This window comes from Leucoraja erinacea, chromosome 19 (assembly GCF_028641065.1).
Source record: "Leucoraja erinacea ecotype New England chromosome 19, Leri_hhj_1, whole genome shotgun sequence".
Classification (NCBI taxonomy): Eukaryota; Metazoa; Chordata; class Chondrichthyes; order Rajiformes; family Rajidae; genus Leucoraja; species Leucoraja erinaceus.
In genome coordinates, this window is record NC_073395.1 from 19,951,287 (window position 1) to 19,971,124 (window position 19,838).

At 47.1% G+C, this 19,838-nt stretch overlaps 1 protein-coding gene across 7 annotated transcripts in view; it reads right to left on the bottom strand.

Moving 5' to 3' along the window:
* Positions 1-905: 905 nt before the first annotated feature.
* Positions 906-19,838, bottom strand: part of syt1a (synaptotagmin Ia) — a 214,160-nt gene continuing 195,227 nt past the window's right edge. For 6 of the 7 annotated variants that reach the window (XM_055650555.1, XM_055650556.1, XM_055650557.1 and 3 more), the window contains 6 exons: positions 18,678-18,803; positions 17,838-18,005; positions 13,932-14,099; positions 9,350-9,467; positions 1,860-1,993; positions 906-1,147 (listed from right to left, as the gene is read on the bottom strand). In XM_055650555.1, coding sequence (XP_055506530.1) covers positions 941-1,147; positions 1,860-1,993; positions 9,350-9,467; positions 13,932-14,099; positions 17,838-18,005; positions 18,678-18,803 — 921 coding nt within the window. In that variant the 3' untranslated portion in view covers positions 906-940. The remainder of the gene's footprint in view (positions 1,148-1,859; positions 1,994-9,349; positions 9,468-13,931; positions 14,100-17,837; positions 18,006-18,677; positions 18,804-19,838) is intronic. The other variant, XM_055650554.1, reaches the window with a different exon arrangement.

Below are 19,838 nucleotides of genomic sequence, written 5' to 3' on the forward strand. Positions count from 1 at the left end.
TGCGCGTGCACATGCGCACCCTCACGCGAATCTTGATTGCACAGTGCTTGTAAATGAAGTTGTGTTCATCTCATCTGCAGCTTCCCTTGGGAATGGGACACAGCTCTCTTGGGTTGGTCCTTGGAGTGTTTTACAGAGCTGTGTGTAACCTGACAGGGCAGCAGAAAGGAATGATTCATTGGGCAGGAAACTAAAACAATCCCACACGCTTAAATCAGAATTACTATCGAGTAAACGTGTAGCTATCCACTTTCCTAAGCACACAGGCAGTCACAGTGATACACAGAACAGTCCCTTAGACTCTAATGGAATGACTAATAGCTTTATAATATTGCCACTGACTACATTGTAACATGAAAAACATTGAGCAAGTCCTCCCAAAATCGGTGCCAACACAGTGTTGGGACGAGACCAACTGTTTCAGATATACATTTTTGTGTGATCATCTTACTTATCATTACTAAGGTCTATTCCCCCCTTGCTTTCACAAGAAGGAAACAGTGGAATGCAGGAGAAATATGTATCCATATTATATAGCATCACACTTCCAATTGTTAAGTCAATTTATATAATTTAAAATAGAACATCGTATTAAAAACAATACACTGAATAAGAAATGCTAACAACAAACACACAGACTAGAAATCATCTTTTCGTTGGATGGGCGCGTATCTATGTACAACTGTGAGATACACAATTTGAATCATGCTCTATCTACACAGATCATATTGCTTAAAAGGATGGTGAGGGTGGATAGCGTCAATGAGCTGAGATGTCTGAAAAGAACCAGGGTGCGGGATAATGAGGAGGGGGGGGGGGATGGAGGGAGATGGGATGGGATGGGGTGGATGAGGTTGGGGATTGAGGTATCCACACCACACATGAGCAGCAGGGGGGGATGGGGGGAAGGGGGGGAGGGAGGGGACGTTGAAAAGGCGTCTCATTTCTTCATTCCTAGAGTGACGTCCACATCCTCCTCGAGCTGCAGGGTGTGCCACTGGGCGATGGGTCGCCGCGGGTTGGCCAGCATGTCCGACCAGTGGCGTAGTTCCGCGGCCGTGCTGTTGTAGCCCACAAACACTTTGCCGATGGCGTCGTTCTTGCCGATCTTGTCGTAATCCAGCACGGTGACCACCACCTGGACTTTCTGCACCGCGGGGGGTGGGGGGGAGGGGGTTAAGGGAGAGAAGGTGAATGAAGGAATACCATATTATTGCATGTGCCAAGTCACAGTGAAATCCGTTGCCTGCACACCCGAGATACAGTGTGTAAATAGTCGCACATAAAGGGCGCTCACAGTGTGACAAAGTATCTGCACCACGGGCCCCCCTTTGTTCTCCTCCCTCCCATTCTTCACGGAGGTCCCCCCCCACGCCGGGTGTTGATATTAGATTCATCGAGTTACGCAACAGGTTCTACGGCCAGACTCATCCAAAATGCCCCATCTAAGATCATAAGGTTTGGAGCAGCACGGTGGCGCAGCGGTAGTGCAGCTGCGTTGCAGCGCCAGACACCCGGGTTGGATCCCGACTATGGGCGCTGTCTGTGTGGAGGTTGTACGTTCTCCTCGTGACCGTGTGGGTTTTCTCCGGGTGCTCCAGTTTCCTCCCCACTCCAAAGACGTGCAGGTGTGTAGGTTAGTGGGCCCTCTGTAAATTGCCCCTAGTGTGTAGGGAATGGACGCGACAGTGGGATAATGTAGAACTAGCGTGAACGGGTGATCGATGGCCAGTATGGGCTCAATGGGCCGAAGGGGTCTGTTTCCACGCTGTATCTCTAAAACTCTAAATCTCCAGGACTTTGATGTCCTTCCAACACCTTGCCTTAAGCTGGGAACAAGCATGGTGAATACACCTTACCTGTATCTGCTCAAACGGCACTTCAAAGCTGAAGGACTCATTGTAGTATGGGTTCAGAGTGTTTTTCTTAATAGTGGTCTTCTTTTTCTTCAGTCTCTTGCCGTTCTGCATCAGATGAATCTTCACATAGGGATCTGGAAATGCAATAATGCCAGAGATCAAATCACCCTGATAACTTTAATGTACAGAGGGATCTTGTGGTGCAAGTCCATAACTCCCCCAAAGTGATACATATAGACAGGACGGTGGAGAAGGCACATGGCTGGCTTGCCTTCAAGGGTCAGGCATTGAATATGAAAGTTGGGCAGTCAGTTGCAGTTTCAACACACTTTAGAGTTTGCTATTTTGTAAACACATCTTCATCCCTGACAATATAGAATGAGGGTCTTCAGCCCTGTGCGCTGTGCTATCTCTTTGACAGTTTTTGAAATTTGTCCTCCACTGCTATTCTTCTTCTGCAACTCTCCAAATGTTCACACCACAGCCACTGCACTAAACGTTCAAGTTGTGTCTATAAAATGCCGCTCCACTTCACATTTTACAAGGATGTTGACTTTAAAAGAATGTTGTCAGGCCTCGAGGGCCTAAGCTACAGGGAAGAGGTTGGGAAGGCTAGGACTTTATTCCTTGGAGATCAGCAAGATGAGAAGTGATCTTATAGAGGTGTATAAAATAATGAGAGGAATAGACAGGGTTGATGCACACAGTCGTTTACCGAGAGCAGGTGAATCAAAAACCTGAGGACATGGGTTTAAGGTGAGAGGGGAAAAAGTTAATAGGAACCTGAGGGGTAACTTTTTCACTCAGAGGGTGGTGGGTGAATGGAAAGAGCTGTCAGGGGAACTAGTTGAGGTAGAAGCTATAACATAATTTAAAATACATTTGGACAGGTACGTGGATAGGAAAGGGTTAGAGGGATATGGGCCTAATGTGGGCAGCTGGGACTAGTTTAGATGGGACATGTTGGTTGGTGTGGGCAAGTTGGGTTGAAGGGCCTATTTCGGTGCTGTATGACTATAACAATTACATATCTCTTTCAACCGTAACTGCAGGACCCCCCCCAAGTCTCACCTTTCCAGGGTCCAGCACTCTCCTGCCCCGTGAGGCACCTACTACTGCACCACTGCGCAGAATTGTTTAGGCTCTTCCTCATTAGGAAGCAGATTTCCTGCTTATTTAATCCAATCCATTAATTCTATGCAATTAAATTATCTCTTAATCTGCCCTACTTATGGGACAAGTCTAGACTATACGAGTTTAAGAACGTTTGAAATGGGAGCAGAAATCATCCATGTCCCTCACAGCACCAGAGACCAGGTTCGACTGACCTCGGACGCTGTCTGTGTGGAGTTTGCATGTTCTCCCTGAGGTTTCCTCCGGGTGCTCCGGTTTCCTACTGAATCCCAAAGATGGGCGTGTTTGTAGGTTGATTGGCCCTCTGTAACTTATCCCTGGTGTGTAGGGAGTGGATGAGAGAGTGGGATAACATAGAACTAGTGACAGGATGATCAATGTTCGGCGTGGACTCGATGGGCCAAAGGGCGGTTTCTGAGCTATCTAAAGCGTTAAGAGCTGGTTTTGATTCCGTGCTTTCCACACTGTGTCATCATGGTTTAGTGCACTGACTGTGTTCTCCAAACTAAACTCAAAGTTCCTTGTTTCTGCAATGCACCCTCTGGTTGTGACTGGTGTGATGTTGTCCCTTCCAGATCATGCTGTGAAAGCAGGTAAGGGAGGACCACTCTTTGAATTTGAGGAGCTCGTTCTTTTATTCATATTGTCGATCCCTTCCCTCCCCCCATCCCCCCCGAGCACTTTGTGATTGCAAACAACTCCAGTCCCTCCCCTGCCAGAGTTGTCTGCCTCGTTCTACCTTCCAGCGCCAAACACTTCTATTAGTTGTTTTTTTTATTTAGCCGCGGGATTGCTTGTGAGGAGAAACAGTCCTGTAAAGCACAACCTACATCGGCAGGCAACAAATACCAATTTGAAGAAACCTTTGGTGATATTGATTAAAAAAATTGCGATACCCACCACAGGAAAATAACAACTAGAAGTCTAATATCCAACCAATTGCCTCGAGATGTTAGAGCTCAGTGGCTGCACTATTTACGGATAAATCTCATCTGATTTTAAATAGAATCGACGAGTTTGCAGACACAAATTGCTGCCTATGTTTGATCTTCCTTCTTTACGCTTTAAATTGGTACATAACGAGTTGGCAAGTTGAGTTTATTGTCACGTACACTGAGGTACAGTGACAAAATGGGTTTTTGGTGCCTGCTAACCAGTCAGTGGAAAGACAGTTCATGGTTACAATCAAGCCGTCCACAGTGTACGGATACAGGATAAAGGGAATAACGTGAATAATATTTAGTGCAAGATAAAGTCCAGTAAAGTCCGATCAAAGACAGTCCAAGAGTCTCCAATGAGGTAGATGGTAGTTCAGGGCTGTGCTCTAGATGGGCGGCACGACCGACGTCGCAGCGGCCTCTGCAGTCTGTCTGAGTATTTTTTTTTTTTTGTCCAGTTGAGGTTTTAATTTGTAGCGGGTTTTTAAATGTGTATATGTGGGGGGTGGGGGGTGGGTGGGGGAAACTTTTAAATCTCTTCCCTGCATGGAGACCCGACCTTTTTCCTGCTGGGTCTCCGTTGCCATTGGGGCCTAGCGCCGTGGAGCGGCCTCCAACCGGAACGACCTGGAGGCTCAAGTCACGGAACCTGTGGAGCTGCGGACCTACCTCCGTGGAGCTGGCCAGCTTCGGAGCGTGGAGAGCTGCGGTGGCGCGCTGCTGCGACCCGACTCCGGTGGATGGTGACACCGGGAGCTCGCGGGTCCCCGGTGGGAGACTGCTTTGTGGGGCACCGGCAACGGCGACTTCTCCTGCCCGAATTGCGGGGTTGAGAGTGACCTGGAGTGGGGCCTTACAACGCCCGGCGCGGCTTTAATTTGCCGCGGACTTGCTAGCGCCCGCCGGGGGCTCCAACACCAAGACCCGGGGCAGGGCCTTACATCGCCCGGCGTGGCTTTGAGTGGCTGCGGACTTGCTAGCGCCCGCCGGGGGCTTTGACCTCGACTTCGGGAGAGGAATGGAGAGCAGGGGAGAGACAAGACTTTGCCTTCCATCACAGTGAAGAGGAGACTCACTGTGATGGATGTTTGTGTAAATTGTGTTGGTGTGTGTCTTGGTTCTTTTCTTGTATGACTGCAGAAACCAAATTTTGTTTGAACCTCATGTGAGGTTCAAATGACAAATAAAAGGTATTGTATTATTGTAGTTGGTGATAGGATGGTTCAGTTGTCTGATAACAGCTGGGAAGAAACTGTCCCTGAATCTGGAGGTGTGCGTTTTCACAATTCTACAGTTCTTGCCTGATGGGAGAAAGGAGAAGAGGGAATGGCTGGGTTGCGACTCGTCTTTGATAATGCTGCTGGCCTTGCCGGGCAGTGTGAAACTGCATCAACCAGGCCAGCAGTAGAATCAATCAAGGACAAGTTGCACTTCGCCCACTCCTTCTGCTTCCCTCTCCCATGAGAACATGTGACAATGTGGCAATGTGAACATGTGGCAAAAGCTAACACCAATATCAATACAAATACCAGCATGAAACATAACCTTGACAGAGCTCTGGCTGTTGATGGTGTGGCATCGGAGAAGATGCCAGGTTGATAATGACTACACCTATGGTAGGTGTGGTAGGGTGGTACGCATCTGGTACCACCCACTCGTGGTAGGGTAAACGCATCTGAAAAGATTTATTTACAGCAGGGAGGATGGCGAGGAGAAGATCCAGGTCCGTGTTGGGATGCAATCCCTCTGAGGATGGGGTACTGGTGATCTTGGGCTTGTCCTGGCAGCTCAATCATGCCTCGAGTCTGCAAAGGGAGGTACAGTTGGTAGTGGGAGGGAGGCGGCGTTGCCTGCTATCGCTCTTCCTTTCTTTTTCCCATCTGGCTGGGGTGGAACTGCCTTGTCTTTACAGAGTTGGGTTGACAGGTGCAGATGAGATCATCTAATCCTAGCCAGTTGGACACCGAGATAGTTCCTCTAGCTGTGGCCTCTGCTCATTCCAGAGCTCTGTCCAAGGTACTGACAGCCAGTCGCTGTCCGTGGTGCTGGTCTTTGACTCCTCCTGGCCCGTCTGCCAGTGACAGGGCAATGGAGTGGACCTCAGGGTGGTACATCGTCACAGTGGTCAGGTCCACCCTGGGGTCCAACTCCTTGGTGAGGCAGCAGAGCGGGAGTCTCTAAAATATCCACGCCATCACGCAAGGACAATGCAGAAACTGGGATTGTTCTCCCCGGAGCCGGGAAGCTCCAGAAAAGATTTAGAACTATTCCAAATCAGAAAGAGTTGTTGATAGATTAGAGGAATTGTTTCCACTGAAAAAAGAGATGCAAAATGCTCGAGTAACTCTGCGGGTGAGGCAGCATCACTGGAGAACATGGATAGGTGACATTTCGAGTCAGGACATGGACACTATCCGAATGGATAGGACAGGTTTAGAGGGATATAGGCCAAATGCAGGCAGATGGGACTAGTATAGATGGGACATGTTGGCCAGAGTGGGCAAGTTGGGCCAAAGGGCCTGCTTCCACACTGTAAGGCTCTAGGACTCTATAACTCTCATTCAGCCTTAGAAACAAGGCACTGGAGGTGCTGGTTGATACACAAAATGAAACAAAGTGCAGGAGTAACTCCAGGGCATCACGGTGGTGCAGCGGCAGAGATGTTGCCTTACAGCGCCGGAGACCCAGGTTCGATCCTGACAACGGGTATAATTGTAAATTGTCCCTAGTGTGTGTAGGATAGTATTAGTGTATGGGGATTGATGGTCAGCATGGACTCTGTGGGCCAAAAGGCCTGTTTCTGGATCGCTTAAAAAAAAAACCTCAGCAAGTCAGGCAGCATCACTGGAGAACACGGATCGGTAACATTTTGGGACTGCAGATGCAGGATGATACACAAAAGGACACAAAATGCTGGAGTAACTCAGCGGGTCAGGCTGCGTCTCTGGAGAACGTGAATAGGTGACGTTTCGGGTTGGGACCCAGGTTCAATCCTGACTACAGGTGCTGTCTGTGTGGAGTTTGTAGGTTCTCCCAGTGACTGCTTAGGTTTTCCCCAGGTGCTCTGATATCCTCCTATATCTTTATTGTCATTTTCCTGAGTACTCGCATACCCAGAGGAAACAAAAAACGTTGCTCAACCAGTGTCCATTCAGTGTGCAGTAAAAAAATAAATAGGAATAAAAATACCTATATCATGAACAAATTAAACACTCTACTCTCTACTAAACATCAACAGGCGTTCCGATCGGCAGTGGCACGACAGTGGCTCTGCTGCAGTGTGTCCAGGTTGGTGGTTGGTGCGCGATACTTTGGCAGGGGCAAAGTTCGTTTATCAGTCTTATAGCCTGCAGGAAGAAGCTGAGGAGCATCCTGCTGGTTTTGCAGCTAATGCTCCTGTAAATCTTCCCAGATGGCAGGATGGAGAATATGTGATGCGATGGGTGGTAGGGGTCTTTGATGATGGAGATGGCTCTGCTGATACATCTCTTCCTGTATATGTCCAGCAGGAAAGGGAGTGGAGCACCAATAATCCTGCTGGCGGTCTTCACAATCCTGTCTAGTTGGTGCCGTTCGTACGCCTTGCAGCTCCCGAACCAGGAAGTGATGCCGTAGGTTAATGTGCTCTCGATTGTCCCGCTATAGTCAGTGTCTCTCCAGCGATGGAGATCGTTCCTTTCCAACCTCACTCCATCAACGTCCAATACCGACCGGGGGCAAGGGGGGGGGGGTGATATTTACCCGGTGACTCACACTCCCTGCGGTCGAAATCCATAACAACGTTACGTGATGACTCGGCCCATTGATTGCTTCAGTCACGACCCTCTGCTCGCAGCCCATTAACTGGAGAATTTGGCCTCGCTAATCTTGTTACTGGGTCAGCTTAATCAGCCCTGTCCCCTTGTCAAAATATCAAGTGCCATGCTCAGACCATCCAACATCGTTGCCGCAAGTAACATCCTTGATTTGCAGTGGAATAAATATTTGCTAGTCGCTTTCTTGGTCAGGTTAAAGAGGCCATTTATTTGTGATGACAATTTCCATTAAGACTGCTTACGGCTTCAAAGAATCTTTTGATTAATTGATGCCCGGTTAAGGTCAGACTCTTAAATCAGGATTAACACCATGGGGTAAATAACAAATGTAATCAGTCAGTGGAAACTTCAATGTATCAGTCAAAACATATTCCAAGATATTTCCACGAGCACTTAATACCTATTGTAGCGCCACAAGGGACTAATAAGATACAATTTGACAATCACCCTGGAGATGTTCAGCCAAGTGATGAGAGTTTACTTTAGTTCAAGTTTAGTTTCAAGATGCAGCTTGGAAACAGGCCCTTTGGCCCACCGAGTCCGTGCCGACCATCGATCTCCCGTTCACACTAGTTCCACGTTATATCACTTCCTCAACCGCTCCTTACACACACCAGGGGCCAGTTCCAGAGGTCAATTAACCTACAAACCCCCATGTCTTTTGGTTGTGGGAGGAAACCGGAGCACCCAGAGAAAACCCACCAGGTCACGGGGAGAATGTGCATACTGCGCACAGACAGTGCCCGAGGCCAGGTTCAAACCCAGGTCTTTTGGCTTCCCCTCTGCATTCGGGCGAAAGGTAGAGAAGGGTGAAAACGCACACCGCCAGATTCAGGGACGTCTTCTTCCCAATAACCCTTTCTGGCTTAAGTCCTCCCTCCACCACCTCCAGTTTAAATTCCTTTTGGAATATTTTGGAGGACCAAGAAACCAAGAACCAAGGGACAGTTTCTTCCCAGCTGTTATCAGGCAACTGAATCATCCTACCACAACCAGACAGCAGTCCTGAACTACTATTTACCTCACTGGTGACCCTCGGATTAACATTGATCAGATTTTACTGGCTTTACATTGCACTAAACAGTATTCCCTTATATGGTGTAAATGGTTCGATTGTAATCGTGTATCGTTTTTCCAATGACTGATTAGCACGCAATCAAAGCCTCGGTACACGTGGCAATAAACTGAACTGGAACTGTTAGCTGTGGAGGAATTTGCTCCAATAAGTAGGTTTTATTCTGAAGAGAGACGGAGAAGTTTGCAGAGGGAATTTCAGGGTTCGGAGTAATAATGGAAAGATTAACATGGAACATAGAACAGTACAGCACAGGAACAGACTATTCAGCCCCCAATGTACACTAGTTCTATCCAACACCAGGGCCAATTTACGGAAGCCAGACCCGCACCAGGAGAAAACCCCATGTGGTCGCAGGGAGAACGTGCAAACTTCACGGAGACAGTACCCATAGGCAGAATCGAACCCAGGTCTCTGGCGCTGTGAGGTAGCGACACTACTGCTCCACTGTGCCACCTGTATGGCCCTACTCCTCGTCAGATTGGATGTTGCAGCTTAAAATAAAACAGTCCGTGTATATGAGCTTACCCGATAAGCCTCCCACATCCATTTTCTTCAGATTCTTAGCCTCCAGGATAACAACAGTCAGTTTCCCAGCAGTCGGGACGTAACGCAGAGAGAAACAAATGTCGCCAAGCTTCTCTTGCTGTGAACACAAATATCAAGGTTTCATGTACGCCATTAATCAGTGCCTGGGCTCAGTACTTTTAATGCCAAACTGGCGCAGTTGGCAGGACCGCTGCCTCACACTGCCAGACACCCGGGTTCGATCCTGACCTCGGGTGCTGTCTGTACGGAGTTTGCACGTTCTCCCTGTGACTGCGTGGGTTTCCCCCGGGTGCTCTGGTTTCCTACCGCATCCCAAAGATTAATTGTAAATTTGTGGAGTTTCCTGAATCTGGTGGTACCATATAACCATATAACAATTACAGCATGGAAACAGGCCATCTCGGCCCTACAAGTCCGTGCCGAACAACTTTTTTTCTCCTTAGTCCCACCTGCCTGCACTCATACCATAACCCTCCATTCCCTTCTCATCCATATGCCTATCCAATTTATTTTTAAATGATACCAATGAACCTGCCTCCACCACTTCCACTGGAAGCTCATTCCACACCGCTACCACTCTCTGAGTAAAGAAGTTCCCCCTCATATTACCCCTAAACTTCTGCCCCTTAATTCTGAAGTCATGTCCTCTTCACGGAATCTTCCCTATTCTCAAAGGGAAAAGCTTGTCCACATCAACTCTGTCTATCCCTCTCATCATTTAAAGACCTCTATCAAGTCCCCCCTTAACCCCATGCTCCAGAGAATAAAGACCTAGACAACTTATTCAACCTATCTCTGTAACTTAGTTGTAATTGGGCGACCAAAATTGTACACCATACTCCAGATTTGGTCTCACCAATGCCTTGTACAATTTTAACATTACATCCCAGCTTCTATACTCAATGCTCTGATTTATAAAGGCTAGCATACCAAAAGCTTTCTTTACCACCCTATCTATAGGAGATTCCACCTTCAAGGAACTATGCACGGTTATACCCAGTATCGCCATTCAGTGTTCAACTGTGTTCTTTAATGCCAAACTACCATTTAGGGCCGCTGTACGTCCTAGTTTTGGTTCGTCCTGCTCAGGTGCTGTCACCTCACATTTATCAGCATTCTCCCTGTGATCTGCCATCTTTCAGCCCGGGTGCTCAAATTTCCTAAATCACTCAAAGAGACTTTGGAAATCCTGGAGTTACGAGCTTTCAGTACGAGCTTTCAAGGTTTTGCATCTTCTGCCCGGCAGGAGAGGGGAGGAGAGGGAATGACCGGGGTGAATAAGGTCCTTGATTATGCTTTTTTTCCCCCCCTGAGGCAGCGTGAAGTTTTGATAGTGGTGGGTCTAGGTCTGTGTGATGGACCGGGCTACATCCACAACTCCAAGCAGTCTCTCGCGTATCCTTTCCTTAAAACCTCCCAACAAAACGTAGGACTAAATATGAGGTCTGCACAGTGGCACAGCTGATAGAGCCGCTGCGTCACATTGCCAGAGACCTGAGTTCAATCCTGACCTTCCTCCTGTTGCCTCCGTTTAAAGTGCCTAAACCCTTGATCTCTATTTAGCCTCGCTACAAAAGCTAATGAAAGAACCGACCCCCAGATTCAGGAACAGCTTCTTCCCTGCTTCTTCTTTATCTCCACAATCTGCACTCTGGTATCCATCTCTTTGCACTACCTATAGTATTTGTGTATGGTTTGATCATATTTGTGTATGTCACGCTGACAAAGCTGTTCGCTGTATCTTAGTAAACCAATACTAATGCCAGCTCCCTTAATTACTTAATGCATCTAGATTACACTTGACTTGCACAGGTTCTTAGATAAAGTAAAATGACATAAAACATAGAACAGTACAGCACAAGAACAGGCCTTTCGGCCCACAATGTCTGTGCTGAACATGAAGCGAAGACCATCTCTTTATCTACCTGCTCATCATCCACATCTCTCTATCCCCTCCATGTGCCTATCCCAGCCTATTTAAAGTCTCTTCATATCTGTCTCCACCACCACCCCCAGCAAGAGTTCCAGGCACCCACCTGTGTAAAACAGTTGCCTTGTGCTTTTCCTTCAAACTTTTCCCCTCTCACCTTAACGTTATGCTTTAATACATTCTTGCTGCGGTTGGTTGCTAATATCACTGCCCGTGACAACAATATTAACTTTAGACTTAGGAACAGCGTGGAAACAAACCCTTCGGCCCATCGAGTCCGGGCTGGCCAGCGATCACCTTGTACATTAGCAATATTCCACATGCCAGGGACATTTTATCGGGATGCATCACGGCTTGGTTTGGGAACAGCTCCATCCGAGACTGCAAGAAATTGCAGTGAATTGTGGACACAGCCCACACCATCGCACAAACCGACCTCCCTTCTATTGACTCCATGTATACATTACACTGCCATGGCAAGGCCACTAGCATAATCAAGGACGAGTCACATCCTGGCCACACCCTCTTCTCCCATCTCCCATCAGGCAAAAGGTATAGAAGTTTGAAAACGCACACCACCAGATTCAGGGACAGTTTCTTCCCAGCTGTTATCAGACAACTGAATCATCCTATCACAACCAGAGAGCAGTGCTGAACTACTATCTACCTCTTTGGTGACCTTCGGACTATCCTTGATCGGACTTTGCTGGCTTTACCTTGCACTAAACGTTATTCTGTTATCATGTATCTACACGGTATAAATGGCTTGATTGTAATCATACAGTATATAGTCTTTCTGCAGACTGGATAGCATGCAACAAAAGCTTTTCACTGTTCCTCGTGACAATAAACTAAACTGAACTGAAACTAACCTGACAATTTACAGAATCCAATTAACCTACATACCCGCACGCCTTTGGAGTGTGGGGGGGAGCTGGAGCACCTGGAGAAAACCCACAGGGTCACAGGGAGAACGTGCAAACTCCATACAGACGGCACCTGAGGTCAGGATTGAACCTGGGTCTCCAGCGCTGTAAGGCAGCGACTTTACCGCTGCGCCCTGTTAGAAGACCTTCAAGCGATCGAGAAAAACCTTTTCAAAAATGGTGAAATTAAATTCAATATGAAGCGTCATTAATAACATTCAAAAGGAAAACAATTAAATGGTTTTGTCTTCATATGCTTGTCAATTGTACCCTGACTGCACAGTGCAGACATAGAAGGAAGGAACCAACCGCACAAGGCTACGTTTATTGAATCATTTGAGGGAGCCGCTCCGTTCTGAATGAATGGCAACATCTGGGGAAGCAGCATTTTTGTACCAGGCACTCTGAAGCCTGCTGAGGAGAAAATGTGAGTTCAAGTCCCACCACAGCAGCGACATCATTTAAATTCAGTTAATTAAGTAAATGTGGAATTAATAATGAAAAGTAATTGTAAGATTTTCACAGATGCTTAAGGCAATATAAGCCATGCGCTTTAGTTCTAAGCCGGAACACTTAAACTACGAGTCTTTGAACTGCCACTGCAGATGACATTTCAAGTCTTGGAGTGTGCAGTGGCACAGTGGCACAGTGATAGAGTGGATACAGGCCCGTCAGCCCAACTTGCCCACACTGACCAACATGCCCCATCTACACGAGTCCCACCTGTCTAGTTTTTCCCCATATACCTCTAAACCTACCCTTTCCAAGTACCTTTTTATTAAACGTAGCGAGAGTACCTGCTGCCTTATCGCGCCAGAGACCTGGCAACACGTGCGGTCTGTACGGAGTTTGTTCATCCTCCCTGTGACCACGTGGGTTTTCTCTGGGTACTCTAGTTTGCTCCCACATGTCAAAGACATGCAGGTTTGTAGGTTCATTGGCTTCTGTAAATTGTCCCTAGTGTGTGGGATAGAACTAGTGTACGGGATGATTGTGGGTCGGCGCAGCCTGTTTCCACGCTGTAACTCTAAATCTAAACTAAAAGTCATAGAGTGATGCAGCACAGAATCAGGCCTTTTGGCCCGTCTTGTCCATGCTAATTCTGGAATCTATACTATACCATTTAGCCACATTTGGTCCATAGTCTTCTATGCCTTGGTGATTCATGTACTCTACATTTTGGTTTCATCTTAATTTAAGTCCAACCGTCTGCCTATCTAAACCTCTTGCCTGTGTTCAACTCAGGGACAATTTCTTCCCAGCTGTTATCAGGCAACTGAACCATCCTGTCACCAACTAGAGGGCCATCCTGACCTGCCATTTACCTTGTTGGACTATCTTTAATCGTACATCACTGGACTTTATCTTGGACTAAACATTATACCCGTTATCCTGTATCTACACTGTGGACGGCTCGATTGTACTCGTGTGTAGGAAGGAACTGCAGATGCTGGTGTACATCAAAGATAGACACAAAGTGCTGCAGTCTGAAGAAGGGTTCTAACCCAAAACGTCACCCATCTTTACACTGCCTGACCCGCTGAGTTAATCCAGCACTTTGCGTTTAGCTTTGATTGTAATCACACATAGTGTTTCCACTGACTGGCCAGCGTGCAACAAAAGGCTTTTCACTGTACCTCGGTACACCTGACAGGAATAAACTCAACTAAAACTCTGGCCGCCCGGAGTCACGCGGAACACCAACCTCCTCTTTCTCGGCTCCCTGCAGGTCCCGCCACTCCTCGGTCACGTGGCCAAAGTCCACGGTGTTCATCGGCACCTTCGCCTCCCCGATCACGTCGTGCTTAGAGAAGCGGTCAAAGTCGTACACCGCCATCACCAGCGTCTTCCCACCCAGTTCGGAGTACGGGATCTGGATTGGGAGAGAGAACAACAACCCAGTGAAGGAGGGATCTTCAGTGTAGATACAGGATAGCGAGTATAATCTTCACTCACTGCTTTAGAAACATAGAAATTAGGTGCAGGAGTAGGCCATTCGGCCCTTCGAGCCTGCACCGCCATTCAATATGATCATGGCTGATCATCCAACTCAGTATCCCGTACCTGCCTTCTCTCCATACCCCCTGATCCCCTTGGCCACAAGGGCCACATCTAACTCCCTCTTAAATATAGCCAATGAACTGGCCTCAACTACCCTCTGTGGCAGAGAGTTCCAGAGATTCACCACTCTCTGTGTGAAAAAAGTTCTTTAATTTCTGTTAAAAACAAACGGGTGCTCTGTCTGTATGGAGTTTGCACATTCGTAGGATAAGATAGACACAAAACGCTGGAGTAACTTACATTGTAGCGGGGGGGGGAGGGGAAGGATGTTGGAAAATGTGGGTGAGGGACAAAGTCTGGTGAGTGATAGGTGGATACAGGTGAGGTGGGTTTTATTGGCAGGTGGAGAGAGTAAGTCACAAAAGTTGAAGTTGAAATGGAGACAAAAGGGTGTAAGGACCAAGGACAAAGTGTAAGTCTGAAGAAGCCCAGTTTGTATGTGGCCTCACTTTTGCAATTCATGAAACTACGATCAGAGATACTTAAAATATACCAGAATATGGGCAGTGGTAGAGTTGCTGCCTCAAGGGCCTGTCCCACTTAGGCGACTTTTTAGGAGCACGCAGGAGACTCTGCGCTCGCCTCATGATCGCCACGTGTTCGCTGGTGGTCTCTGGTGAGTCTCCTTCGTGGTCGCGAGGAGTTTCCGCATTCTGGGAACTAGTCGTGGCCTTATTATGATCGTCGCAAATTTTTCAACCTGATGAAATATTCTAAGCGACAAAAAATTGGTCGCAATGGAGAAAATCGATAATCCTGTAGTCGTAGGGTGCAGTTGTAGTTGGGTCGCCATGTATTTATGGGTAGTCAAGGGTGGTTTTAGTTAATCGCCTTTGCTGACCAGGCATTTTCATTGGCTCATTGGGGGAAAAAAATGCAAGCACGAGTTTTCAGAACCAAGGATAACCGACCGGGAATGTTAAATGCTCGCTAAACATCACAGCAGTGTATCTCTGGCTTATTAAAATTTGCTGGCTTCATAAAAGTGTCTCCACTCCTTCTCCCCCCCTTATCCCCTCCCCCCTCGTTAAAAGGACTTACCATACACTGTGCTTCCTGTTCATCGCGGTGTGTGTCTGTATCACCTTGGCTATGCACCGTGTGAATTTCAGACAGCGCTCCCCCGCTTTCCCTGCCCCCCCCCGCCTTTGCGATGTGTGTGTGTGTGCGTGTGTGATGTGTGTGTGTGCGTGTGTGTGTGTGTTCCACTCTGACATTCGCCGCTCCAGTTCCCGGTTTTTCATGCGAGTGCCGCGTGCTTGACAGTCGCCGGCAGTCTGCTGAAAAATCGCCTAAGTGGGACAGGCCCTTTACAGTGCTTGCAGCACCGGAAGCCAGGGTTCGATCCCGACTACGGGGGCTGTCTGTACGGTTTGAATGTTCTTCCCATGACCTGCGTGGGTTTTCTCAGAGATCTTTGGATTCCTCCCACACTCCAAAGACGTCCAGGTTTGCAGGTTAAATTTATTCCAAGTGTCAATTGTCCCCAATGTATAGTGTTAGTGCGTGGGGATCGCTGGTCGGTGCAGACCTGGTGGGCCGAAGGGCCTGTTTCCGCACTGTATCTCTACAACTAAAGCTGAAAGAAACACATGAGATGCGGCTTTCTATAATAGGAATTTTTAGACTGAGAGAGAGATAGAGAAATCTGATGGAAAATCTTGCTGATGGGATTGAGTCATCTGCTTCATTGTGAACCCTCTTGTGCTTGTGTCCACCGTACCAATCAACACATTAAAATATTAAATGAAGTGGCAGATTATTTGACAATCACCGCTGGACACACCATTCGCTGACGAGACGCGCTGGGAGTTAATATTTTGCTTTCAGAGTGTAATGTGTCGCGCCCAGCTTGCTATTTATTTCACATGACCCTGTCCACCTGCCTCTATTTCTCATTCCATGTGTGAATGAAAAATAAAGTGCTAAATGAAAAATAAACACCTTTTCCTTGACTTCGGTGTGAAGAAATTACAGGGAACAACGGTGGCTTCCAATTATACAGTCAACGACTCTGCAGCAAGATGCCCCAAGGTGCGTCACAGGGGTGTTAACAATAATACACAACGTAAACTAGAAACAGGCCCTTCGGCCCACAAGGTCCATGCCGAACATGATGCCAAGTGTTTTGTGTCTATAGCCTGGTGTGAACCAAACATACAGTGTTGGAGGGACTCAGCGGGTCAGGCAGAATCCGTGGAGTGAATGGACAGGTGACATTTCTGGAATTCTCTGCCACAGAATGTAGTTGAGGCCAGTTCATTGGCTATATTTAAGAGGGAGTTAAATGTGGCCCTTGTGGGATCAGGGGGTATGGAGAGAAGGCAGGTACAGGATACTGAGTTGGATGATCAGCCATGATCATATTGAATGGCGGTGCAGGCTCGAAGGGCCGAATGGCCTACTCCTGCACCTATTTTCTATGTTTCTAGGTGAATCAGCTAGGTGGATATAGGTGAGGGAGTTTGATTGTAGATGGGCGGAATAAGACAAAAGGGTGTCAGCTCAGGAGAGAAGGAAGAGTGAAATATAAAGCCAGAGGGAGGTGCATGTGTGAGAGGGCACAGGGTGAGATAGGGGGTGCAAGGGAAATGTGGGTTTGGGGCGGAGAGTTGTGTGTACAAGGGGGGGGGGGGGGGGGGTGAGGAGTAGGGTAACTGTGGGTGGTGGGAGATAGAGGGAGAAATGGAGGAGCACTGGTGTGTGGGCACAGGAAGGAGAGAGGGATGGGGGCTTCTGTCCACTGCTGGATTGTTGTTTTCTCATGCAACATAGAAAGAAGCTGAGAGGAGTCTGAGGAAGCGTCCTGAGCCAAAATGTCATCTGTCCATTCCCTCCACAGATGCTGCCTAACCCGATGAGTTCCTCCAACACTTTGTGTTTTGCTCCAGCATCTGCAGCCTCTTGTACCTCCATCGAAAGAAGTAGGAGTTCATGCTAGCTGATGCAAGTATATCCCGTCTTAAATTAGGACAAGAATGTTCACTGCTCTGCAGGTGTGGGGACGGAGAGAGGGGCGGCCTGAAGAAGGGTTTCGACCCGAAACATCACCCAGAGACAGACATTTACTCCAGAGATGCTGCCTGATCCGCTAAGTTATTCCAGCACTTTATGTCTATCTATGGAATTTATGTGAATAAGGTGCGATGGAGAGGGTTGTAGGAGATTACTGGGTTTAAAATGACCTAATTCTATGCTCCGAACACAATTTATTGACACATCTCTGAGCAGTAATATGTTTCGACAGGTACAAAGTTCAGAACAAGTTCAGTTGGTAGGCACTAAAAGCTGGAGTAACTCAGCGGGTCAGACAGCATCTCTGGATAAAAGGAATAGGGGACATTTTGGGTCGAGATCCTTCTTCAGACTGAGAGTCGGGGGGAAAGGGAAAAGAGAGATATAGATGGTGATGTAGAGAGATGCATGGAGCAAATGAATGAAAGATATGAAAAAGTAACGATGACAAAGGAAACAGGTCATTGTTGGCCATGGACGAGGTGAAAATGAGTTCAGTTGGCCTGTACAGGGTGCGAAACGGAGAAAAGATTACCTTGAAGATGAAGGACTCGTTAAAAACTGGATTCAGTGTCTTTCGGTGGACTTTAGTCTCGTACTTCTTCTTCTTGTCGGGCAGGAGGAAGACTTTCACATAGGGGTCAGATGTGCCTCCCATGTCCAGGGCCGGGAGGTCAGCAGCTTGAATAATCCCCACGATTAGCTGTGATACCAAACACAAGGAAGGGCTGTCACATGAGGCATATGGATGTTCACATTTAGGTGAATGAGATGTGACTTCATTGAACTGTACAAAATTCTTTGAAGTCTTGACAAGGTTGATACTGGGAGGATATATTCATTTGTTGGTTTTCACTTTGTTTTTCTTTTCAAGTTTGAAGCAACGTGGGCTTTGACAAATATAGCATCGGTTTCTATTTTCAAAGACATTTCAGATTTGTGAACAATTTCATAAATAACTCGAGAAATAAAGAATGAATTTTTCAGATAAGACAATTTTGGACTCGACGGGATAAAACTGTACAGGAATATGTAAAAATGTTCCTGTTCGCGTGTCGTTTGTTCAAGTAAATGTGATCACACACACACACACACACACACACACACACACACACACACACACACACACACACACACACACACACACACACACACACACACACACACACACACACACACACACACACACACACACACACACACACACACACACACACACACACACACACACACACACACACACATCCAAGATCAGAGTTTAACAGTTAAAAGGATGTTCTAAGTTCTATGTTCCATGATCTATGTTCTATGATCTATGTTCTATGTTCTATGTTCTAAGATCTATGTTCTATGTCTGAGAGGAATTTGACCACACCTGATTGTTCTGAAAGTCGTAATCCAACGAAAATTGAAGTTTCCCCAGCTTCTCCTCCTCTTTCTCTTCTTCCTTCCCCTCCTCCGTTAGACCTGTCTCTGCGTCATCATCTTCTTCCTTCAAAGCCTGCAGGTAGGACAGACACACTGTGATGCAATGCTTGTTCCCATTGACCAGGACTTACAGGTGGGCAGGTCACATCAGACCCGACCAACACCACTACAAGCACCAAGTCTTGACTTAGTCTGCATCAGCTCCGACATAAAGCAGGGCTTCCTAATCACACCGCAGCAAAGTGGCTTCAGAACCGGCCATTCATTTGTGTCAAGTGCACAATCCCGCAGGCAAACATTTTACACTTGCAAACTTGACCTAAAGCTCATAGATAAATGAGGAGCCAGTGGTGATATCTTGATACGAAGTTGTAACTACAACATGCTTGAACAGGCAGGACCATATCAATATACAGTATATCACAACTGAATCCAGCAATGCATGCAATAAATATTACTAACATTAGACTTGCATAAGACTTTAATGTCTATTGCAACCCCCCACCACCCTCTCCAAAACCGTGGACCAAATAGGCTTCACATGACAAGGCTTTCATTTTGGGTATTTTATTAATATTTGTACTTAGAGAGAGCAGGAACATGCCATTGATAGTTTCCTGAGCAAAGCATGGATTGATCCCAACACAACTTGAGAACTCTTAGCTTGAAACCAACGAGATTTTCGGATAATAGATAGATTTCACTCAAAGCATTTCACTGTACCTAGGTACATGTGACAGTGAAGTATCATTGAATCATAAACGTTGTCTTGAATGGGATTTTACAGATCACAGTTTATGTTGGAATATAATGACCGGGCAATTTTGGAGTCAGGGGATAGACGGTGATCTTTCTTGATCTCATTTGGACCATCTCGGACCTCACTTGGGATATCATGGACTATTCATCTTTTGGGTGACGTGTTAAGTTGAGGCCCTTTCCCCTCTGTCAAGTGGATGTGAAAGATCCTGCGGCACTTTGGTTAGTCCGCATTTGGAGTCCGTTTGGCTAGTCCGCCCCGTTACAGTAAGGATGTGGAGACTTTGGGGAGGATGCAGGAGAAGTTCACCAGAATGATGCCTAGATCAAGAGCCATAAAGAGAGAGGT